We start from the raw sequence: 26333 nt of genomic DNA, 5'->3' as shown, positions 1-26333 counted from the left end.
TCTCAGATACTCCGTCGTATCTCTCAGAGTATCTATGCGACTGATTCATAGAATCAGTTATGCATAGATATCCCTAAGATCCGACAGGTGTAATTGTTTTACACTGTCGGATCTTAGGATGCAGTACCGCGGCCGCCGCTGGGGGGAGTTTGCGTCGTAAACCAGCGTCGGGTATGCAAATTAGGAGTTACAGCGATTCACGACGGATTTTCACGTTCGCGATGTCGCCGCTAGTCTAGTTTCCCGTCGCAAAGTTAGTCATCGTTTTTGGTGCCTTAACTTTACACAGCAAACGTATTGCTGTATAAAGTATGGCCGTCGTTCCCGCGTCGAAATTTAAAAATTAATGTCGTTTGCGTAAGCCGTCCGGGAATACGGAATTACGCTACGCGCATCGCCGTTCGAAAAAATGTTGTCACGGCGCGCAAAGCACGGCAGGAATTTCGAAACGGAGCATGCGCAGTAGGTCCGGCGCGGGAGCGCGCCTAATTTAAATGGCACATGCCCATTTAAATTACACGGGCTTATGCCGGAGGCCGCCGGCATAGGTTTTCATTGCAAGTGCTCTGTGAATCAGGCACTTGCGATGAAAACTTGCGGCGGTGTAACGTATCTACGATACGTTACGCCGCCGCAATTCTACGTGAATCTGGCCCTATGTCTCTTACAATGGTGGCCATTGAGAAGAATACTCCTTATGTTGATGGGCAGTGGGAAGAATGTTTCCTATATTAGTGGCCATTAGGAATGCCTCTCATATTGGTGCTCAGTGGGAAGACTGTTCCTTACATTCATAGTCAGTGGGAAGAATGCCCTTTACATTGGGAGTCAGTGGGAAAAATGCCCCTTACATTGGTGGTTAGTGGGACAATTACTGCTTACATCGGTGACCAATGGGAAGAATGCTCCTTACATTGGTGGTCAGTGGTAAAATTGCCACTTACATTGGCAGCCAATGGGGAGAATGCACCCTAAAGCCTCGTACACATGATCAATCCATCCGATGAGAATGGTCTGAAGGACAGTTGTCTTAGGCCTCGTACAGATGACCGGACAGTCCGCTGAAAACGGTCCGCCAGACCGTTTTCAGCGAACATGTCCGGCCGGAGATTTCTGTATGATGGTTGTACACACCATCATACAGAAATCCGCGCGTACACGATACGCGGTGACGAGGCCGCGCCGTCACCGCGATGATGACGCGGCGATGTGCGCGTCCCTGGAAGTTCAATGCTTCCACGCATGCGTCGAAGTGATTCGACGCATGCGAGGGATGGCGGCCGCTCGGACCAGTTTCAGCAGACATGTTCGGTCGTGTGTACAAGGCCTTAGGTTAACTGATGAAGCTGACTGATGGTCCGTCACGCCTACACACCATAGGTTAAATAACCGATCGTGTCAGAACGCGGTGACGTAAAACACAACGACGTGCTGAAAAAAATGAAGTTCAATGCTTCCAAGCATGCATGGATTTTTAACTGATGGTTGTGCCTACTAACGATCGGTTTTGACCTATCGGTTAGGAATCCATCGGTTAATTTGAAAGCAAGTTGACTTTTTTTTAACCTATGGTTAAATAACCTATGGGGCCCACACACGATCGGTTTTGACCGATGAAAATGGTCCTTCAGACCGTTGTCCTCTGGTTAACCTATCGTGTGTATGAGGCCTAACAGTAGTGGTCAGACAACAAAAAGATCATTGGTGTCATGCGGCTGGCTAAGGCAAACATTTCAAGCATCATCAAATGAAAGGTTAATTAGTTGCGGCTCAAGGAACCTCCAACAATATCTGGAGGAACCCTGGATGAGAATGCAAGGCACAGTATAGCCAAAGACGGGTGCTGGCCCTTCAATGTCATAAACCCGAGATGCCCAATCAGTGGCCTGGGAGCCAAATGCCCCTTGGCACTTAGGCCCAGATTCTCAAAGGACTTATGACTTTTTTTTTTATAATCGATCTTAATGAGAGAAATATCAAATGTCATTATTTGAATGGGCAGTAGGGAGCATAAAATGTGCAAGCATTGATTTATAAAGGTGTATTTAATAGCTGTAATCTCTAGCAGTCTCAGATAATCTGTCTCCATACCCAGAAGCTGTGCACGGCTTGGGAGGTGGTCTAGGGAGGTAAACAGTCATAGTATATGTAGGATTTGATAACCCATGAGGCCTGCTATCTGCCATCAATCTTATTTTAGACGTTTTGCTAAATTTACCTTGGATATTTCATGTTATACTTACCTGCTCTATGTACAGTAATGCTTTTGCACAGAGCAGCCCCTATCCTCCTCTTCTTTGGTCCCTTGCCTGCGCTCCTGGCTCTACCCTCCTGCCAGGTTCCTCCCTTACTTTGCTTGCCTTTCACACACACAGAGCTGTGGCTCGACCCGCCCCCTTCATCTCTTGATTGGCTCACTGGCTGTGATTGACATCATTGGGGGCGAATGTCTACCGATCCTGCCAAAAGCCAATCAGGAGTGCAAGTCCCCAGAGAGGCAATGCTCTTGTGGACATCGCTGGATCGAGAGAGGGCTCAGGTAAGTTTTGGGGGACTGCACGCAGAGGATTTTTTGACCTTCATGCATAGAGTGCCTTTACAGCCAATTTAACTCATAATAGTCCCTTCTATTGCTCTCAGCCTCCTTTTTTTTACCATTAAATTGGGTAATATATTGCACTTTTGTACCCTAAAATGTATTTTAGTGTGTTTTTTTTTTTTACTGAGATGTTTAAATATCAGGGCTGGATGGACAGGAATACTAATCCTTTCTCAACTAAAATAGCACCTATATATGTATTTAACCACTTGCCTACCATTGTATAGTAAAATGACGGCGGCAGGCACCCTCCCTCCCTCCAGGTGGACGTCATATGATGTCCTTGTATTCCCGGGGTTCTAGTGAGAGCCACCGGAGGCACGCCCGCGTGCTCGCTGCATCACAGGGTATTCGGTGCGCTCGCCCGGGAGCCGCGATGGTCGCCAGGCACCCGCGATTGCTCATCACAGAGCATGGACGTGAAGCGGTGTGTGTAAACACACACCACTCCACGTCCTTAGAGGAGAGAGGAGAACTGAACGTATGTTCCTTGTATATAGGAACAAACGATCAGTTTCCTTCTCTCATCAGTCCCCTTCCCCTACAGTTAGAAGCACTCACTAGGGAAAATATTAACCTCTTGATCGTCCCATAGTGTTAACCCCCTTCCCTGCCAGTCACATTTATACAGTAATCGATGCATTTTTATAGCACTGATCACTGTATAATTGTGAATGGTCCCAAACTAGTGTCAAAAGTGTCCTATGTGTGCGCTATAATGTCGCAGTCACGATAAAAATTGCTGGTCGCCGGCATTACTAATAAAAAATTAATTATTAGTAAAAATGCCATAAAACGATCCCCTATTTTGTAGACACTATAACTTTTGCGTAAACCAATCACTATACGCTTATTGTGATTTTTTACCAAAAATATGTAGAAGAATACATATCGGCCTAAAACTATTTTTTAATTGGGATATTTATTATAGCAAAAAGTACAAAATATTGTGTTTTTTTCAAAATGATCGTTTTTTTTTTGTTTATAGTGCAAAAAAATAAAAACCGCAGAGGTGATCAAGTACCACCAAAAGAAAGCTCTATTTGTGGGGGGGGGGGGAAATTATCAAAATGTATTTGGTTACAACGTCGCATGACCGCGCAATTGTCATTCAAAGTGTGACAGTGCTGAAAGCTGAAAATTGGCCTGGGCAGCAAGGGAGTGAAAAGTGGTTAATCTGTTTATTTAGCTGCCTGCCTAGAGCTCAGCATTACTGTTACAATATGTATATATCTAATAATCTAAATGTACATTTTTTTTTTTAAAAGACAAGATTTTATATCTTTCTAGATACGCATCACGTGCCTGCTCCTGATGAGTGGTACTATCAAACCACGAATCGTGTCGAGATAGCCACTAGCCGTGGTTGCACTTTTAATAATATGCAATATTGTATTACCATACATGTCCCAGTTTTGTGGATCCCAGTTTGGGATTCCACTTTCTGGGGTCCCTGTCCGGTCTTATCGATGCAGGCTGGGAAGGTTGAATATTGATCTTTATCCATTGCAGCTGTTCCGATTTAATGTTCCTACCAACCATGCATGTCCAGAGTGTTTCCTTAATTTTATGGGAATTGTACAAATATCAAATTGAGATTTTTTATGTATTTATGGTCGCTTGTATTATCAACCATTATAGTTTACTATATTTATACAATTTTGTATGTAAACACCATTCAATTGTACCTAATAAATCAACTTAATCTTTATACTATTTTGATATTGGGTTTTCCCTTAAGACTGTGTGCTCCATATAAAGTCCCACCTGTCTATGTGTAAATTCCCTCTTACCCCCCCCTTTTTTCCCCCTCCCCCCCACTTGTCTACATTACCTTACCAATATAGAGGGACGGGGGCACTATGCCATGACCTGACATGGCCCCATATAAAATCACACCTTGTTTTCATTTATCCAAGATTTTATATTTATTTTATAAATTATCCACACAAAAAAACAAAACAAAAATCTTTACTGTTACATATGTATATATCTAACAATCTAAATAAATAAAAACAATTAAAAAGATTTAAAATAAAAAATAAATTATCCACACAAAAAACAAAACAAAAATCTTTACTGTTACATATGTATATATCTAAGGCCGCATACACACGGTCGTTCCAAACCGATGAGAATGGTCCGACGGGCCGTTTCCATCGGTTCACCGCTGAAGTGACCTGATGGTCTGATGTGTGTACACACCATCGTTCCAAAAACCGATCGGGTCAGAACGCGGTGACGTCAAACACACGACGTGCTGAATAAAACGAAGTTCAATGCTTCCAAGCATGCGTCGACTTGATTCGACTTGATGATGTTTAAACCGATGCTTTCTGTACTAACCATCTGTTTGGACCGATCGGGCAGCGGGCCATCGGTTCGATTTTAAAATTTTGGACAGAAGGACAACAGACCGATGGGCTATACACACACGGTCGGTTTGGACCGATGAAACTGAACCTCGGTCCATTCTCATCGGTTTTGTCCGACCGTGTGTACGCGGCCTAACAATCTAAATAAAAAAAAAAATACAAGATTTAAAAAAATAAAAATAAATTATCCACAAAAAAACAAAACAAAAATCTTGACGGTTACATATGTATATATCTATCTAAATAAAATTAAAAAAGAAATAAAAAGATACAAGATTTAAAATAAAAAAAAAAAAAAATTATCCACACAAAAAACAAATAAAAAATCTTTACTGTTACATATGTATATATATCTAACAATCTAAATAAAAAAATACAAGATAAAAAAAACACACAAAAAACAAAACAAACATCTTTACTGTTACATATGTATATATCTAACAATCGAAATAAAAATAAAAATACAAGATTAAAAAAATTAAAAATAAATTATCCACACAAAAAAAACAAAACAAAAATCTTTACTTGTATATGTCTAACAATCAAAAAAAAAAAAAAAAAAAAAAAAAAAAAGATACAAGATTAAAAAAATAAATAAAGTATTCACACAAAAAAACTAATTAAAAATCTTTACTGTTACATATGTATATATCTAACAATCTAAATAAAAAAATAAAAAATACAAGATAAAAAAAAAAATTATCCACACAAAAAACAAAAATCTTTACTGTTATATATGTATATAACTAACCATCTAAATAAAAAAAAATATAAGATTTAAAAAAAATAAAAATAAATTATCCACACAAAAAAAACAAAAACAAAAATCTTTACTGTTACATATGTATATATCTAACTTTCTAAATAAAAATACAAATAAATAAAAAGATACAAGATTTAAAAAAATAAAATAAAAAATGATCCACGCAAAAAACAAAAATCTTTACTGTTACATATCTAACAATCTAAATAAAAAATAAATAAAAAGATACAAGATTAAAAAAAAAATATCCACACAAAAAACAAAACAAAAATCTTTACTGTTACATATGTATATATCTAACAATCTAAATAAAAATACAAATAAATAAAAATACAAGATTTTTTAAAACGTTTATAAATTATCCACACAAAAAACAAAACAAAAATCTTTCCGAGCTAATGACTCGCTAAAAAAAAAAAACACTTCTCTCTGCATCTTTGTGGTTTTTTTTCCTCTTCTAATGTGTTTTGCACAGCAGGCAACGTTATAGAATATTATCAGAAGCTTGCAAACCTCCAATTCCCCGCGCAGGGGAGCGAGCAGGGCTGTGTGAATTATGCAACAAATTCCAATTTAGCCTTTCCAACTTGTGATAAACTGGTCTTGATGAGGACGTCGGGGGAGACGCAGGGCAGACAGAAAGAAAAATACAACATGGCACATTTGGAAGCCGGAACTAAGCATCACTTATAGAGGTTGTGACTTGCCAAGATAACAGCTCAGGATGCGGCCAAGCCGACAGTATACAGGAGCCCTCCTCCTTAGGACTGGCACACGGCAAAGCCATTTGCATAGTTCTAACAGCTCCATCTGTGATATCTTTAAAGCATCTACAAGCCGACCGGGGTGCCAGATTTAAACATTTATTTGGAATAATGACCGTGCCGTTATGGAATCCATAAGGCTCTACCGGAGAGATGAAAACAGAAATACGATGCTGAATTAATAATGGGCCTGTCAATACAAAGTGCTGACACGCAGTTGATGGTCACTGCTGAAATGTAACCTCAAAAAATGATCGCGGCTGGGAAAATGAATATCTGGAGGGGGGAAGGCTTCTCGCCCTTTAAAGGATCAGCCTGTGCTATTATTATTCTATAGAGAGGAATGATGGTAATGGAATAGAATCAGGCATGCCAAGTTTGCTCTGTCGTTACAACTACCATTGTTTATTCTGTGAAAGCCATATCTATTACATAAAGTAGTGGCGGTCAACTTTCATTATGGGGGGTCTCAAGTTCGGCCCCCATCCTCGCTAAAGGCTTATACGTAAATATACAGTGTCAGAGACAGCATACACACACACACACACAACAGGGTATAAAGACTATTTGCATGATACAAGAGGTGGTCAGAGACAATGGCCCGGATTCACAGAGAGCGGGCGCACATTACGCCGCCGTAGCGCAAATAATATACGCTACGCCGATGCAGCGCAGAGAGGCAAGCATGGAATTCACAAAGCCAGTGCTCCCAAACTGCGCTGGGTTTCGAAGGCGCAAGTCGGCGTAGGTGGAAGTGGGCGTGAGCCATGCAAATGAGGCGTGACCCCATGCAAATGATGGTCTGAGCGCCTGACAGATACGTATCACGAACTGCGCATGCGCAGGGACGTAAACGCATCCCTCTGAGCATGCTCACAACCACGTCAAAACAACTGCCTAAATTACGCCGGATCAATGCCTACGGCGTGAACGTAACCTACGCCCAACCACACACACGTCCAACGTATACTATGTAAAATACACTGGCTTGGATTCCCTGGTGCACAACATTGCATGTCTGCTGCTGAGTTACACCTCCTTTATGGGGCTTAACTTTGCGCCGGACGTACAACTTACGCGCACATCGCGTAGCCTGCGTCGGACGCACGTACGTTCGTGAATCGCCATATTTTTCTTATTTGCATATTTGAATAGAAAATCAATGGGAGCGCCACATACGTCCAGCCTTAAAAATGCGCCCACGCTACGCCGGCGTAGGCAAGTTATGTCGACGGGATGAAGCCTATTTTTAGGCGTATATTAGTTTGTGGGTCTGGCGCACATTTGTACTTACATGGCATATCTTGAGATACGTCGGCGTAAGTGCTTTGTGAATCCGGGCCTGTGAGTATAATACAAAACATGGTCAGAATGTGTACATGATATAGGAGATGGTCAGAGACTGTGAATATGGTACAAGAGATGGTCAGAGACTGTGGACATGATACAAGAGATGGTCAAATACTGTGGACATGGTACAAGAGATGGTCAGAGACTGTGGACATGGTACAAGAGATGGTCAGAGACTGTGGACATGGTACAAGAGATGGTCAGAGACTGTGGACATGGTACAAGAGATGGTCAGAGACTGTGGACATGGTACAAGAGATGGTCAGAGACTGTGGACATGGTACAAGAGATGGTCAGAGACTGTGGACATGGTACAAGAGATGGTCAGAGACTGTGGACATGGTACAAGAGATGGTAAGAGACTTTGAAAATGACACAAGAGATGGTCAGACACTGTGGACTTGATAAAAGAGATGGTCAGAAACTCTAGACATGATGCAAAAGATGGTCAGGAACTGTGGATGTGACACAAGTGATAGTCAGACACTGCAGACATAATACAGGAGATGGTCAGGGACTGTGAATAGGACACAAGAGATGTTAGAGACTGCAGACATAATATAGGAGATGGTCAAAGACTGTGGATATGATAAAAGAGATGGTCAGAGACTGCGGACCTGATAGAGGAGATGGTCAGAGACTGTCGGTATGATACAAGAGGTGGTCAGATACGGTGGATATAATACAAGAAATGGTAAGAGACTGTGGCTATGATACAGGAGATGGTGAGAGACTGTGGATATAATGCAAGAGATGGTCAGACTGTGGACCTGATACTAGAGATGGACAGAGACTGTAGACCTGATACAGGAGAGGGTCAAAGACTATCGATATGATACAAGAGATGGTAAGAGACTGTGGATACAATACAAGAAATGGTCAAAGACTGTGGCTATGATGCAGGGGATGATCAGAGACTGCAGACCTGATACAGGAGATGGTCAGAGACTGTGGACATAATACAATAAATGGTAAGAAACGGTGGCTATGATGCAGGAGATGGTCAGAGACTGTGGACATAATACAAGAGATGGTCAGAGACTGTGGACCTAATACTAGAGATGGACAGAGACTGCAGACCTGATACAGGAGAGGGTCAAAGACTATCGATATGATACAAGAGATGGTAAGAGACTGTGGATATAATACAAGAAATGGTCAGAGACTGTGGCTATGATGCAGGGGATGATCAGAGACTGCAGACCCAATACAGGAGATGGTCAAAGACTGTGGACCTGATACTAGAGATGGACAGAGACTGCAGACCTGATACATGAGAGGGTCAAAGACTAATGATATGGTACAAGAGATGGTAAGAGACTGTGGACATAATACAAGAAATGGTCATAGACTGTGGATATGATGCAAGAGATGGTCAGAGACTGTGGATATAATACAAGAAATGGTCAGAGACTGTGGATATAATACAAGAAATGGTCAGAGACTGTGGATATGATGCAAGAGATGGTCAGAGACTGTGTATATAATACAAGAAATGGTCAGAGACTGTGGCTATGATGCAGGGGATGACCAGAGACTGCGGACCTGATACAGGAGATGGTCAGAGACTATGGACATAATACAAGAGATGGTCAGAGACTGCAGACCTGATACTAGAGATGGACAGAGACTGCAGACCTGATACAGGAGAGGGTCAACGACTATCTATATGATACAAGAGATGGTAAGAGACTGTGGACATAATACAATTAATGGTGGCTATGATACAAGAGATGGTCAGAGACTGCACCTGTGGATATCATACAAGAGATAGGCAGAGACTGCACACAAGATACAAGAGATGTTTAGAGACTGTGGATATGATGCAAGAGATGGTCAAGGACTGCACACAAGATACAAGAGATGTTTAGAGACTGTGGGTATGATACAAGAGATGGTCAGAGACTAAGGACATAATACAAGAGATGGTCAGACACCACAGACATAATAAAAGAGATAGTCAGACACAGTAGACATGCTACAGGAGACTTTGAGAATATGAACGTGCTATAGGAGGTGTTGGGGGTCTGAGGGCATATTTCAGGACTTGAGACATATTACATGAGACTGCTAGAAATCCCTGCTATAACAGGGCAATAGGGAAACAAAGCTTAGTGTTTGCAGGGGCCCTGAGGGCCAAACAGAAAGTACCAAAAGGCCACATGTGGTGTCCAGGCTCCAGAATGGGCACCAGGGATATAGACTGCTTGGAAGCTGAACTGCTACATAGACTGTTCGGGAGCTAAACTACAATCATAGTAAGGGTGAGCACCAACTCCGAAGAGTATATTACCTGCTACTACAGTAAGTGATCCAACATAGCATATATATTTTTTCACACAATTGTTTTTTTTTTCTGAAATGTTAAATTGTATAGGCAAATAAGATCAAATATGATGTCAATCCCATTGGGAACCAGATTGTATGCAAGTAATGGACATTACATTAACTCCTATCACCCTGGAATAACATTGTATTTTTGGAAAGCTTTCAGCTTTAGGTGTCACAGACCAATGGCATATCAGCATTGGTCTAATGTATTTGGTGCCGTAGGTCTAATGTATTTAAAAGCTAAGAAAAGCTCAATAATTCTATGCTGAAAGCAGCAGCTTGTCCTTGTAATGGTAAGTGCTCATTAAAGCTGAAAGCACAGTGGCATAGTGGCAAGCACTTCTGCCTAGCATCATTGTAGTTCCACAAAACCTGGAAAGGATGATACCTGCATGGAGTTTGCTTGTTCTTCCTGTGTTTGCGTGGGTTTCCTCCGGGTACACTAATTGCATCCCACAGTCCAAAGACATGCTGGTAGGGTTATTGGTTCCTGTCTAAAGCAGTGGTTCTCAACCTTACTAGTGCTGTGACCCCTTGATAAATTTTCCCAAGTTGTGGGGACCCCTAACGGTAAAATTATTTTTGTAGCGTGGGTTGTCAGCACGCAAGGCAAGACAGGTAATTTGTGCCCCTAACCTATGGACATTTAGCGCCCCCTGAGTCCCTTCCACTCGTACAGTACAGTGCTGGTGGGGAGTTTGGATGAGTGGCAATGTTGGGGGAAGTTCTGATCGGCCAACTTAGGTGCTCTTGATCAAGGTTATCTGCTGATCTGAGAACTGTAGTGGGGACTTTTTGTGGCAACTATAATCACTGTGTCTCCAGCTTCATTGTGTATCCAACTTTGTGGTGTCTCGTAGCAGTGACACCTATGCTGAAATCAGGAGATAGGGTCTCCTGCAGCCCCTCCCACTTCACAATTATCACCAGTCAGCTGACCTCTAGTCTCGGCCCCCAGCCATGCCGTGAACTAAATGGGTGGCTGCGAAGAGGCTGAGTGGGTGGCCGCGGACTCCAGAGACAGCCCTTCTGGTTGGCCGCAAAAAGGCTGGGGGGAGTGGTGTGGGCTTCAGGAACAGCCCATGACCTGGCAAATCATCATTTGACCCCCAAGGGGGTCCCGACCTCCAGGTTGAGAACCACTGGTCCAAATTGACCCTAGTACTGTATGGGTGATAAACACTCCTGCTCTACAAGGATTGAATGCTCATTCTTATCTAGGATTCCACCCAAAAGGGGAGGCTCCACTTGTTTGCCTCCTACCACCCTACCCTGCCACAATTGGCACTTTTTTTGGGGGGGGTGGAGCAGGTACCTGGTTTTGACCAGTACCCGCTCCCACTTCCGACTGAGATCACTACGGCAACCTCAACCGGAAGCTTGGTCCCCCTACTCTTTTCCCCGCCGCAAGGCTTCATTGCCGGTTTCCCTTAGCTGAGATGGTGACGGCAGCACCCAAAAGCCGATTGAAAAATCGGCTCAATTGAAGGCATTGCTGGATTAGTGGACAGGTAAGTGTCCTAATATTAAAAGTCAGCAGCTACAGTATTTGTAGCTGCTAACTTTTATTTTTTTCTGAAGGAGCCTGGAGCTCCTCTTCATAGTTTTACTTTCCTTATCCCACACTCCCACAGGCCTCCCCCTTTTAGGCCTCCTACACACGGTCGGTTAACCAGAGGACAAAGGTCTGATGGACCGTTTTCATCGGTCAAAACCGATCGTGTGTGGGCCCCATAGGTTATTTAACCATCGGTTAAAAAAAAGCCAACTTGCTTTAAATTTAACCGATGGATTCCTAAACGATAGGTCAAAACCGATCGTTAGTAGGCACAACCATCGGTTAAAAATCCACGCGTGCTCAGAATCAAGTCGACGCATACTTAGAGGCATTGAACTTAATTTTTCCCAGCATGTCGTTGTGTTTTACGTCACCGCGTTCTGACACGATCGGTTATATAACCGATGGTGTGTGGGCGCGACGGACCATCAGTCAGCTTCATCAGGTTAACCGATTACAAAGGTCCTTCAGACCGTTCTCATCGGATGGACCGATCGTGTGTACGAGGCTTGAGTGTTACTGGTTCCCTGAAGCTGCTTCTCTTTGATGCTCCATCAGTGGTAGGCACTGTGACATCATCACATATAATTCAGGACCAGCAGTCAATTATAAGGACTTTAAAATGAGCTTCAGTCATATTTATGGATATTAAAAGTCAGCAGCTTCAAAAACTGTAGCTGCTAACTTTTAATAAATAGCCACTAACCTGTCCCAGGATCCAGCACTGTGCTCACTCAAGCCATTTTTTCCACCGTTATTCTGGCCCTGACACCATCTTAACTGTGGCACCCAACTGTGACAGCTTTTGGCTTCAGTTGGCTGCCCATTGTGAATGGTCCTGCAGTCTTCTGGGACCTCTGGCATGTCCCAGAAAAAAAATGTGCAGGGGAGGAGGAGAAACATTGGAACCTACCCCTTTGGGTGACACTCAGGGGGTGGTAAAAGAAAACAAGCAGTTGAGCTGCATTATTACCACCCTTACCACTCCTCATTAAGGTTCAAATGCATGGGAATATCCCCATGCAAAAATGATCCTCCCTGCTGTGCACGGCGCCCCCACCCCATCAAATGTAACCCATTTACCTTGAATGTGGCTGCACTATAACCCCCCCCCAACACAGAGTCCAATGCACATGGTTGCAGGTGCAAAGATTATCCTCCCTGTTGCACTAAAATAGAGGTACCACCCGACAAACATGATCCATTCACTTGAATAGGGCCACGCTGCAACCGCCCCGCAATGCATGTGGTTTCAGTACAGTGGTGCAGGTTATTATGAATAAAACTGGCAGTAAATAGGCAACATAACATCTCCTCACCACCTATCAAAGATCCTCTGAAGACCGATCCACGAAGAAGGCACCGCTAGCGTATATAAACTCTTAGGCCACGTACACACGATCAGTCCATCTGATGAGAACGGTCTGAAAGACCGTGGTCATCGGTTAACTGATGAAGCAGACTGATGGTCCATCACGCCTACACACCATAGGTTAAATAGCCGATCGTGTCAGAACGCGGTGACGTAAAACACAAAGACGTGCTGAAAAAAACAAAGTTCAATGCTTCCAAGCATGCGTCGACTTGACTCTGCGTGGATTTTTAACCGATGGTCGTTCCTACTAACGATCGGTTTTGACCTAAACACAGCATCCCCCTCCCTTGGACTACAGGAGAGTCAGGACGCCCACTAACACACAGCTCCTTTCTCTATCTGCAACGTAGAGAGCTTCCTGACTCTCCTGTAGTCCAAGGGAGGGGGCGAGCATGACACTCCACACCAGGGAGAAAGCCTTGCATTACTGTGTGGAGTTACAGACAGAAGAACAGGAAGTGAGGATTTCTCAGAAGAAATGAGGACATTTGAAAAACAAAATGGAAGGATGAGGTAAGTGAAGGAGGACTGTACTAAGGTAAAGGAAGATATTTAGGAAAACAAAATTGTACCTTTACAACCCCTTTAAGCTAGTGCATTGTTGGTTCACTTACCTTTTCCTTCGATTTCCCTTCTAATGCCTAGTACACACAAGAGGATCTGGCGGATTTTGATCTCATGGTTGTACTAACCATGAGATCAAAATCCCCGCGGAACTCCGTCTGCGGTGACGCGTCGCCGCGATGATGACGCGGTGACGTGCGCGACGCTGTCATATAAGGACTTCCACGCATGCGTCAAATCATTACGACGCATGCGGGGGATGGATTCGGACAGATTGATACGGTGAGTCTGTACAGACCAGCAGATCAATCCGTTGCAATGGATTCCAGCGGATAGATTTCTTAGCATGTTAAGAGATTTTGATCCGCTGGAAATCCATCCCCGGGGGAAAAAATCCGCGGAAAAATATCCGCTGGATTGTACACACCAGGGGATCTATCCGCTGAAACCGGTCCGCGGATCAATTTCAGCGGATCGATCCTCTCGTGTGTACGGGGCCTAAATGTTTTTTTTTTCTTTGTCTGAATTTCTCACTTCCTGTTCCTCCTCAGTAAGCTTGCCCACATCATCCGAGCCGTTCTGGCTGGGGGTTAGTCACCTCCTCCCTTGGGACTACATCCCTGCGGGGAGACGCTGTGTTCACAGGGATGTAGTCCCAAGGGAGGGGGCTATTTAGGAAAAAATTGTACCTTTACAACCCCTTTGAAGAAACCTATTTAGAAAATAAAAAACTAACCTTTACAACCCCTTAAAGCGGAGGTTCACCCAAAAAACAAGTATCTAACATTATTTTCAGTATACCTCAAACATGTACAGTATGCCAGTGTTTTTTTTTTTGGGGGGGGGGGTGTACATACGGTATTATCTGTATTTTCCTCCTGTCTATCGGGTACTCACTCCCGCGGGACTGGGCGTTCCTGTGCAGTGCCGCAATGTCATCTGGGACTTCGCCCATATGATTGACGTGCCTGAGAAAAACTTCCCCCGGCTGATAAGGCGCATCACGACTTTCCGAAAGTAGCCAAACCGCGAGTCGGCTCTATACGGCGCCTGCGCACCGACTAGGAGCCGTGTAGAGCTGACTGCGTAGGCGCCGTATAGAGCCGACTCGCGGTTTGGCTACTTTCAAAAAGTCGTGACGCGCCTTATCCGCCGGTGGGAGTTTTTTCTCAGGCACGTCAATCATCTGGGCGAAGTCCAAGATGACATTGCGGCACTGCACAGGAACGCCCAGTCCCGCGGGAGCGAGTAACCGGAAGCCAGGAGGAAAATATGGATAATACCGCATGTACACCCCCCTCCAAAAAAAAAAACACTGGCATACTGTACATGTTTGAGGTATACTAAATGTAATGTTAGATACTTGTCTTTTTGGGGAACCTCCGCTTTAAGGTGTCTCAGATCAATGACATATTAGTTTTTAGAGCCCCTCCCCACACTAATACACCGAAATACTAAGTCAGGGCTCGACAAATCCTGGTCGCCAGGTCGCCATGGCAACTAGAAATATATTTTTTATCCTAACACCCTAGAGAATAAAATGGCGATCATTGCAATACTTTCTGTCACGCCGTATTTGCGCAGCGGTCTTACAAGCGCACTTTTTTGGGAAAAAATTACACTTTTTTTATAAAAAAATAAGGCAACAGTAAAGTTATCCCCATTTTTTTATATTATGAAAGATAATGTTACGCCGAGTAAATTCATACCCAACATGTCACGCTTCAAAATTGCGTCCGCTCGTGGAATGGCGACAAACTTTTACCCTTTAAAATCTTCATAGGCGACGTTTAAAAAAATCTATAGGTTGCATGTTTTAAGTTACAGAGAAGGTCTAGGGCTAGAATTATTGCTCTCGCTCTACCAATCGCGGCGATACCTCACATGTGTGGTTTGAATACCGTTTACATATGCGGGCGCTGCTCACGTATGTGTTTGCTTCTACGTGCAAGCTCGTTGGGACGGGGCGCGTTTTCTGGCTCCTAACTTTTTTAGCTGGCTCCTAGATTCCAAGCAAAATTTGTCAAACCCTGTACTAAGAGAAGCTCAATAAATCTGCGCTAAAATAGCCCTTTGTTGCTGTGATAGAAAGTACTCTCTATTTCTGTAGGGCGCCCAGGAGGAAGCCAATCAATGTGGTCCTTCATTTGAGCAAACCTTACATAAAATGTCCAATACTAAAAGCTTTCCATTAGTATATTTATCTATTTTTTTTTATTTTCTAGAATATCCGTTCAAAACAAAATGAGTATTTAATAATGGTAATGCTTCCACACTTCCTCTAGTCCTCCCCTCACACAGGACTTTCCATAAGGCAGAAAAATGCAGCTGCAAGTGTAATCGAATGCAAAGCAGCACGCAGATCAATTAAAGCATTGTGCAGACACCATCTCTACATCTTCTCGTTGTTTGTTCTGGTTACCGACGTTCCCTACCCCCATCCAAAGCATGATCCTTAATTGGTTGAAGAAAAAAAAAATTGTGGTTATATTCTTCAACCTCAGGATCAAGCTCAAAACCAATGCTATGAATATATTTCCAATTCATAATACAAATGAGGCTGTAGCTTAACTAATTACAAAGTGCGCGATCCTAGGAAGCCATTAGAGCTCGCTATGGAGGTCTGCCAGTTTGCGCAAATCTCCATAACCACGCAATCATGACAAGACCGAGCTTGCAAAATGACAGAGTGATAATGTCGGTGCGAAAAAAAACAAAAACAGCTCGACACCATATTTACAAGTGTAAACTGCACATGTTCGTGGAGTTCGGAGTCTAGACAGGCCTCAATAACACTTAAATATTGAATGCTGGCGATTTTTTTTTTTAATTGCGTTGGTAATGGGCAGATGAACGCAGAAAGGCAGCAGACAAGCGATGATGGCTTTGTGAACAACGATGCGCTCCGTGGATTGAAGGCAGCTACAGAGATGCAGTCGTATTAGATTTGAAGGAAATAACGAACGGTCCACAAGAGGGTCATTCCAGTTGCAGAAAAGCACGTAATAAGGATTTCGCAAAGAATGCATTGTCCAGAAATATGTAACACGCACACGCGCACGCTAGACGCCTGCATTATGTACTGGGAGACAAGGATTCCGCACATACACGCAGACAATTAACATATAGGAAGGCTACAGCCTGCAAACACCAACGAGGTCTTAATTGCAATCCAATCATTAAAACAGCACTCAAAACACATATGGGGGGGGGGGGGGATTCGTCGGTGCTAACCCCCACCGCCTGCCTATTAAAACCACCAAACAGAGAGGAAACCTGATTTTAATGATTAGCCCTTTCCACCTCGAAACACACACAGATGTGAAATGATATACTCCCCGTACGGCAAGGAGGACAATGTTGAAGGCTGTAAGATCAGTTACAGGCATCTACAGGACTTCCACGGACAGCAAACGACACAGGCAAACATGATGTAATGACATTTAAAGTCTCCCTGGTTCTATCGGCTCGTGATTTGAAAAAAAAAAAAAAAAAACTGGCAATGGTCACATGATCTGCACTCACTAAATAAAAAAAAATGTAATAATATAAAAATTAAAGCTAGACATAAATGTTGTAGCCAGCCTATGCTGAAAAAGATGACTACAGTTTTTTTTTTGCTTTAAAGGGGTTGTAAAGGTTAGTGTTGAGCGGAATACGCCATATTCGATTTCGCGATATATCACGAATATATAGCCGAATATTCGTGAAATATTCGCTAAAATCGAATATTCGTGATATTTTATCAAAAAAAAATTTGGCGAAATTTCGCTAATGCGAATGCGAAACTGATTGCGAAATTTCGCTAATGCGAATGCGAAATTGATTGCGAAATTTTGAAACATTCAATTTCACCTGCCCTTTGGAAAAAGTGTGGTTTTACGTAATGGACCCTGCAACTAACAAGGTATTAATAAAATAAATACATTATTATATAGATTTGAGGGTTTACTTTGACCAATTTGTATAATGATTAGTTTAATAAATATTGAATAACCATAGATTAGGAAAATACAAGTAAACCGTTTACGTTGACATCTCTTAAATGTCTTTATGTTAAACAGTTATTATTCTCATTAAAGAGGTGAAATGCAAATGATGACACGGGACAAAAGATGGAAAATTCTTTGAAGATGTGATACACTGGAAAAAACGCACAGAAACACTCCACTCTCTCCTATGACAACTGTGGTAGGAGAACTCTGATTGGCTCTGATGCAAAAGAAGGGCGGAGAAAGTATTCGCGATTGCGAATATTCGGCAACATAAAAGGATCGCCTCAGCTTAGCTACTCGGCCCAGGGTCTCTAATCATACCAGCAATGCTTTTAGACGTCGATGGAGATCACTAGGATGTGATCTGTTTTAAAAATAAAATTGAAAAAATATGAATATTCGGAATAGCGAATATTGGCCGCGAAATTCGAGTTATTCGCGAATATGCGAATATGCCATATTCGTAACGAATATTCGCAATGCGAATATTCGTGAGCAACACTAGTAAAGGTTTGTTTTTACATTTTCTAAATAGGTTCCTGTAAGCTAGTGCATTGTTGGTTCACTTACCTTTTCCCTCCATTTCCCTTCTAAATGTTTTTTTTTTCTTTGCCTGAATTTCTCATTTCCTGTTTCTCCTCAGTAAGCTTGCCCCCTGTTCTGGATGGGGGTTAGTCAGCCAGAACAGCTTACTGAGGAGCAACAGGAAGTGAGAAAACAAAGAAAAAAACATTTAGAAGGGAAATCGAAGGAAAAGGTAAGTGAATCAACCAGTCTTAATAGCATAATGGGTCCCTGGGCAAAGTAATGCACTGGGGCCCCTACCAGATTTCCCTAATTTACACACCTTCTTTCAAGAAATAAAGTATACATAGTTGATAGAATAAAACATATAGGGCCAGATTCAGAAAGCTTTTACGCCGGCGTATCTATTGATACGCCGCGTAAGTTAAAAGATGCGCCGTCGTATCTATGCGCGGTATTCTGGAACCTAGATACGCCTGAAATCTGGCTTCAGCCGACCGACGTAAGTTGCCGTACGTCGTCGTATCTTGGGTGCATATTTACGCTGGCCGCAAGGGGCGCTTCCATTGATTTACGCGTTGAATATGTAAATGACCTAGATACGCCGATTCACGAACGTACTTGCGCCCACTACGCCGTTTACGTAAGGCTTACGTCCGGCGTAAAGTTACCCCTGCTATACGAGGCGCAGGTAATGCAAAGTATGGACGTCGGCACAAGCGTATCTTTTTACGTCGTTTACGCAAGTCGTACGTGAATGGGGCTGTGCGTAGGTTACGTTCACGTCACAGGCATTGAGCCGACGTAACTTAGGGAGAAAATTCAACTTTATACTGAGCATGCGTGCGCATGCGCCGTTCGTTAGGCGCTTCATTTACATGGGGGTCACGATTCATTTCCATACAACACGCCCCCTACCAGCCTACTTTGAATTAGGCGGGCTTGCGCCGGCCCATATACGCTACGCCACCGTAACTTAGGGAGCAAGTGCTTTGTCAATACAGTACTTGCCTCACTAAGTTACGTCGGCGTAGCGCATATGAGATGCGCTATGCCCGACTACAGATACGCCGCGGTACGTGAATCTGGCCCATATTTATTAGTACTTTCAATAAAATCGATTTTACAAAAAGGAAAACATTCCATATATCAAAGACTAGTCAACACAAAGGGCACAGTATGGGGGGGATGTAGAAGGGCACAGTACAGAGGGGGGATTTAGAAGGGCACAGTACAGGGAGGGTCAGGAGGGTGCAACACTAGGATCAGGAGGGCACAGTATAGTTTCTGGGACGCTTCATGAGACACAACCATATCGGGATAGTTTAGTTAAATGCATGACTGTCCCAGCAAATCCGGGACAGTTGGCAAGTATGATGTAATGCATGACTATTGTGGGGCCCCCCCATGTACCTGGGGCCCCTGGGCAGTGCCCAGGAGTGCCCTTGCATTTAGATGGCCCTGGAATCAACAATGCACTAGCTTAAAGGAACCTATTTAGAAAATAAAAAAACGAACCTTTACAACCCCTTTAAGTAATAAAACATTAATTAATTAATTAATTAATTAATACAAAATCTACCTAGTGGAATCATCCTACACAACTAAATACGCATACATGTAATAAATATGTACAAAAAGTATAAAATAATTACAGCAATGCATACATGATATGTTGGTCATGTTGGTTCATCTGCATTTATGTTATCTTTCCAACTATGTAAACACAATGCTTCTCTAATGCAATAAAAAAAAGTTTTAATAGCCATAAAAACTCATTGAGGGGAATCAAGAACAAAAGAATGTTACGTGTAACCCACATAAGTAATGTGCAGGCCACAGTGAATAACTACAGGAGGAGATATTACATTATAATGTCCTCAGGGACCTCATGGATATGAATGTTTAAAACATGCTAATTGTATATAAATATAGACTATGGGGGTATAACGAAAGCTGGAGCTCACTGAGCCAAAGGAAGCTACAGTCTTTAGGGATATATCCATTGGAAGATGACACTTCAGGGATTTATTTATTATCAGAACAATGGGAGGGGTACTAGAAGGTAGACAGTAAGCATAATTCAGGGAGCATATGGTTTGGGGCTCTTGCCTGATGCGATTTAGTTAGGAACTACCCTACCAATACTTGGCTTCCCACCAAAAGGTCTGAAACATTTGTTTAATGTGCAATAAAAATTCAATGTCTACATTCTAAAGCATCATTTCTTAAGATATTTGCCCCAAAGAAACCCTGAATTGATCAGGCACCATCAGATATCAGCTCAATCAGCCACAGCCCAATGAACCCCTAGCAACCCCTGGAGGAACCTTAGGGTTCCACAGAACCCTGGTTGAGAATATCTGCTTTAAAGTCCCTGCAAGTAAAGCCAGGAACACACGCCGGTCACTCAAAACACTGTTTTTAGACCCTGTAATAGTTGCTGGCCACTAAACCATGTGAAAAAATAAATTGACTAAGGCTAATTATGGTCTCCAGTCCCGGCAATGTTTTATTTAGTAAATTATGAGCTTGGGGCTCCATGAGCTTGCATATGGCCCAGAGTCTATGCAACTGTTACTACTCTCTCAGACTTGTCCCCAGTAGTCAATTCACATTAAGCTGTAGGGGCACTTAGTATTTGTAAGTATTGTAGACCTTCAAACCCAAACTCTACCAGTTTGCTAGAACCCCTGGACACTGCCAAAGCTAGGTTCACCAAAATGCAACATCTATGATGCTGCAAGCAGCCTACTGACTTTGGATCTCCATGACCAAACCTCTAAAGGGGACCTCTTGGATTTTGGGAGCCTAAGGGATTTCAGAAGTAAAGCACCATGTGACTGTAGACCCTGGCTTTTATAACAATGAAGGAATCTACTAGTCAACCTCTATAAGGTTGCAAGGGCCTTTAGTCTGTAGCACTTGGGGTCTTTAGGAGTCAATTGCTATGACAGCAGTTGGCTTATTGTCCATAAGGTAGTTGTTGGAAACGAGTAGTGGACAAATTATAACTGAATTCAAGAGCCAGTATGTTCAAGGCACTCAGTTTTTCCACTGAAAACAATAGAAAGGGTTCACAAAAGTTAGGTGCATTTTTAATGCATATTGGCCACAATGCCTTTTGCACCAAAAAATTTGTTCTCCCCGCAAGTTGTTCTTGTCTTAGAATTGTATTCTTGGGGTCCATAAAATACAAAAGGACCTTTTTTTTTTTGGAAGAACTCAAAGAGTACACCTACAACAGGCTGCTATGACCCTTCATTTCGTAAAGGTTACAAACTCAAGGAAGCCACTTGTTTTATACTCATAGCCCTAAAACCCTGCTCATAGGTCCCTGAAAGCCATTTCCAGTGATCTACCTGGCCTTTTTTTCTAAAACATTTGACTGTAACCCTATGATCTTTTCCTTGCAAGTGCTTTTGGACTTTGTATGTTAGGGACTCAATAGTAACTTTCTAAGATTCTGCCGGAACCTTGTCTTTGCAACAGTTAGGTGTTTCAAGAGTACATGTTTATAATGCTTATAGGGTTTCATGGAGGCTCAAGGAGTCGATCCTAAGAGTGTTGTGGGTCGCCACTTTTCCATGCTTAGCTTTCATACCAAAACCCTATTCTTAGATCCCCAAGAATCATTTCTACTCTCTGCAAGTACTTGCACATTAGGGACCCCAAATATAACTTTCTATGGTTCTACAGGAACCCTTGTTTTTGTAGTAACAGGCAGCCCAACCTCTAGGAATCACGATTTCTTAAAAGTTACAGCCCCAGGGATTTGAGCCTAGAGATGTGGTAGGTAGTCATGGTTCCATGCTGTGCTCTCATCATACCTAAACCCTGTTCTTAGGTCCCCAGGAATTATTTTCAGTGATCTACTCCCTGCAAGTACTTCTGGACTTTGCTTGTTAGGGGCCCCATGAGTAACGTTTTAAGTTTATGTAGGGATGTTCATCTTTGTAAGACGTAAGGGTCCCAAGAGTATTGTTTTTATGTTTCTGCAAGGACCCTTATTTTTTTGTAAGACTTAGGGCCCCAAGGTGAAATTCCCATAAGGCTGCTAGGACAGATGCAACATGTTAATCCTTGCAATGTGATAGGAAACCACAGTTACATGCTGTTCTCTCACCACAAACCCTGTTAGTAGGTCCCAGTGTGATCTACTCCCTGCTTCTAAACTTTTCACAAAGTTAAACATTTTTCCAAGGACCCTCATCTTTGCAAGACTTACAGGGCCCCAAGAAAAAATTCTCAAAAGGCTGCTAGGACTAGTGTGTTTTAAAAGTAATGGACACAGTGAGTTGATCTTTGCACCGTGCTGGGAAAGCTCCACATCATGCTGTGCTCCCAGCCCTACACCCTGCACTTAGGGCCTTAGGAGTCATTTACAGTAATCTACTCCCTGAAAATGCTGCTGTAATTCACATGTTACAATCTGTGTAAGACTTGGGGACCCAACAGTTACATTTTACAGTTGTACAGGGACCCTTGTCTCTGTAATTCTTATAGTAAATTCCCATAAGGCCGATGAGACCCTAGGAGCTAATCCCATGACTAATGCAATAAGGGTTGCCTACTATAGCCTGTCCAGGGATGGGGGGAGGGGGGATATTATAGAGGGAAAATCCCATGAGGCTCATTGAACCCATGATCTGTAGAGTTAATTCTTTCAATGTGACAGGAAGGAACTTCTCCATGATGTGCTCCCACCCTACACCCTGTTCATAGGTCCCCAGGATTCATTTACAATGATCTACTCACTGCTTCTAGACTTTGCATTTTAGGGGCCCCATGTGTAAATGTTTAGGTTTCTGCTTTCACCCCCCCACACCCTTTGTAAGGCTTAGACTAGGTTTAGACTCATTAGGTATAGCGTTAATCCTTGCAGTGCATGTGCTGTGCCCCCCCAGCGCTACACCCTGTTCATAGGTCCCCCAAGAGACATTTACAGCAATCTCACCTTTGCTTCTAGTCTTTGCATGCCAGGGACCCCAGGTGTAAATGTTTAGGCTTCTGATGGGACCCTCTTTGTAAGACTTAGACTAAATTCCCATAAGGGTCCTAGGAGCCATGATCTTTAGTATTACTGTGCAATGTTACAGGGAAGAATTTCTCCATGCTGTACTCCCAGCCCTAGACTTTGTTTATAGGTTCTCAGGATTAATTTCCAATGTTCTACTCCTTGCTTCTAGACCTGACATGTTATGTTATATGAGTAATAGAGTTAATCCTTACAGTGCATGTGCTGTTCCCCAGCCCTGCACCCTGTTCACAACATAGGTTCCCAAGTGACTATACCTTTGTTTCTAGTCTTTGCATGTTAGGGGCCACAGGTGTAAATGTGTAGGTTTCTGCAAGGACCCTCCATTTTGTAACACTAAATACGAATGAGGATCCTATGGCTCATGATCTTTAGAGTTAATCCTTGCAATGTGGTAGGCAGGCACTAGTTCATGCTGTGCTCCCAGCCCTGGATCATTTCCAGTGATCTATCCCTGCTTCTAGACATTGCATGTTAGGGACCACAGGTGTAAATGTTTATGTTTCTGCAGGCACCCCTCTCTTTTCAAGACTTGGGCTAAATTGCCATGGAGGATCCTTGGACTCATAAGTTATAGAGTTAATCATTGCAGTGCATGTGCTGTGCCCCAGCCCTACACCCTGCTCATGGGTCCCCAAGAGATTTGCTTTTAGTCTCTGCATGTTAGGAGCCCCGGGTGTAAATGTGTAGGTTTTTTGCAAGGACCCTCCTGTTTGTAGCACTCAATTCCCATGAGGATCCTAAGACTCATGATCTTTAGAGTTAATCCTTGCAATGTGGTAGGCAGACACTGCTTCATACTGTGCTCCCAGCCCTGGCCCATTTCCAGTGATCTATTCTACGTTTCTAGGCTTTGTATGTCAGAGATCCCAGGTGTAAATGTGTGGGTTTCTTCAAGGACCCTCCTCTTTGTAACACTTACCCTAAATTGTCATGAGTTATAGAGTTAATCATTGCAGTGCCTGTGCTCTGCTCCAGCCCTGCACCCTGTTCATAGGTCCCCAAGGGACATTTCCATCGATCTCACCTTTGCTTCTAGTCTTTGCATGTTAGGGGCCCCAGGTGTAAAATGTGTAGGTTCCTGCAAGGACCCTCCTCTTTGTAACAATAAATTCCCATGAGGATCCTAAAGACTCATGATTTGCTGTGCATCCAGCCCTGGATCATTTCCAGTTATCTACTCCCTGTTCTAGGGACCCCAGGTGTACATGTGAAGGTTTCAGAAAGGATCCTCCTCTGTAGGATCCTAAGACCCATGATATTTAGAATTAATCCTTGCAATTTGGTAGGCAGGCACTGTTCCATGCTGTGCTCCCAGCCCTGGATCATTTCCAGTTATCTACTCCCTGTTCTAGGGACCCCAGGTGTAAATGTGTAGGTTTCTGCAAGGACCCTCCTCTTTGTAACAATAAATTCCCACGAGGATCCTAAAGACTCATGATCTGTTGTGCTCCCAGCCCTGGATCATTTCCAAGTGTCTACTCCCTGTTCCAGGGACCCCAGGTGTAAATGTGTAGGTTTCTGCAAGGACCCTCCTCTATAGGATCCTAAGACCCATGATATTTAATGTTAATCCTTGCAATGTGGTAGGCAGGCACTTATCCATGCTGTGCTCCCTGCCCTGGATCGTTTCCAGTGATCTACTCCCTGTTCTAGGGACCCCAGGTGCAAATGTGTAGGTTTCTGCAAGGACCCTACTCTATAGGATCCTAAGACCCATGATATTTAGAGTTAATCCTTGCAATGTGGTAGGCAGGCACTTATCCATGCTGTGCTCCCTGCCCTGGATCGTTTCCAGTGATCTACTCCCTGTTCGAGGGACCCCAGGTGCAAATGTGTAGGTTTTTGCAAGGACCCTCCTCTGTAGGATCCTAAGACCCTCCTCTGTAGGTTCCTAAGACCCACGATATTTAGAGTTAATCCTTGCAATGTGGCAGGCAGGCACTGTTCCATGTTGTGCTCCCAGCCCTGGATCATTTCCAGTGATCTACTCCCTGTTCTAGGGACCCCAGGTGTAAATGTGTAGGTTTCTGCAAGGACCCACCTCTATAGGATCCTAAGACCCATGATATTTAGAGTTAATCCTTGCAATATGGTAGACAGGCACTGCTCCATGCTGTGCTCCCAGCCCTGGATCATTTCCAGCGATCTACTCCCTGTTCTAGGGACCCCAGGTGTAAATGTGTAGGTTTCTGCAAGGACCCTCCTCTGTAGGATCCTAACACCCACGATCTTTAGAGCTGCAATGTGGTAGGCAGGCACTGCTCCAAGCTATGCTCCCAGCCCTACTCCCCTGTCCTTGGGTCCCTAGGGGGTCTGTAAGGTTGCAGGTGGGCCACCATATATGATTCAATAGGGGGAAACATACTATACCCTGTCGGGGGGTGAGGGAGAAGATCCCTAGGATGATGCATGGGTTCAGTAAGAGTTAGGGGGCCCCCAGCAGGGTGATGGTACAAGTTGTATCTCCCTCACCTTCAGTCACCATCCTGAGCGCATGAGTGAAGGAGGGGTCCAGGGCGTCCCTCTCCGCCAGCAGCAGGGGCAGATACTTCTCCATGCCGGGGAAGAACACACAAACCGGAGGAGGAGAAGAAGAGGAAGAAGAAGAGTCCGGGGAGCAGCAGAGCAAGCGAGAGAGGTCCTGAAGCCTGGTAAAACTCGGGAAACGGAGCTTCATAGACAGAGCCAGGAGAGGGGGGGAGAAACAGAACAATCCACAGCCGCCGATCACTCCTGTCCCTCCGCCTGCCGGAGACTGAACTGAGCCGCTACTGTCCGCTCTCTATAAACGGCGCTGCACCAGCCTACACGGCTCCTCCTAGGGGGCTGGCTAACGTGCTGAGGCACGCCCCCTCTCCATTGGCTAAAACAAGATGTCAATCAAGTGTGTGTTGCTGGGGCTGAGCGGTGTCCCTCCGCCGGCTGCTGTTCCTGGTGCTGAAGGTGTCCATCCGCCAGCGGGTGCTGGGACTGGAGGGGCCATCCGCTGTCCATGGTGCTGAAGGCGGCGAGCCGACGGTGAGGTCGCTGTCCATGGTGCTGAAGCCAGCCTTCTATTGAATGTCGCTGTCCATGGTGCTGAAGCCAGCCTTC

At 43.7% G+C, this 26333-nt stretch overlaps 1 protein-coding gene across 4 annotated transcripts in view; it reads right to left on the bottom strand.

The window, feature by feature from the left end:
• Positions 1 to 26038, bottom strand: part of KHDRBS3 (KH RNA binding domain containing, signal transduction associated 3) — a 207764-nt gene extending 181726 nt beyond the window's left edge. The window contains exon 1 of one of the 4 annotated variants that reach the window (XM_040355004.1): positions 25713 to 26038. In XM_040355004.1, coding sequence (XP_040210938.1) covers positions 25713 to 25917 — 205 coding nt within the window. In that variant the 5' untranslated portion in view covers positions 25918 to 26038. The remainder of the gene's footprint in view (positions 1 to 25712) is intronic. The other 3 variants (XM_040355003.1, XM_040355002.1, XM_040355001.1) reach the window with 3 other exon arrangements.
• Between the last annotated feature and the right edge of the window lie 295 nt (positions 26039 to 26333).

This window comes from Rana temporaria, chromosome 5, assembly GCF_905171775.1.
Source record: "Rana temporaria chromosome 5, aRanTem1.1, whole genome shotgun sequence".
In the NCBI taxonomy this organism is placed as follows: Eukaryota; Metazoa; Chordata; class Amphibia; order Anura; family Ranidae; genus Rana; species Rana temporaria.
This window is presented reverse-complemented; position numbering and strand designations above follow the sequence as displayed.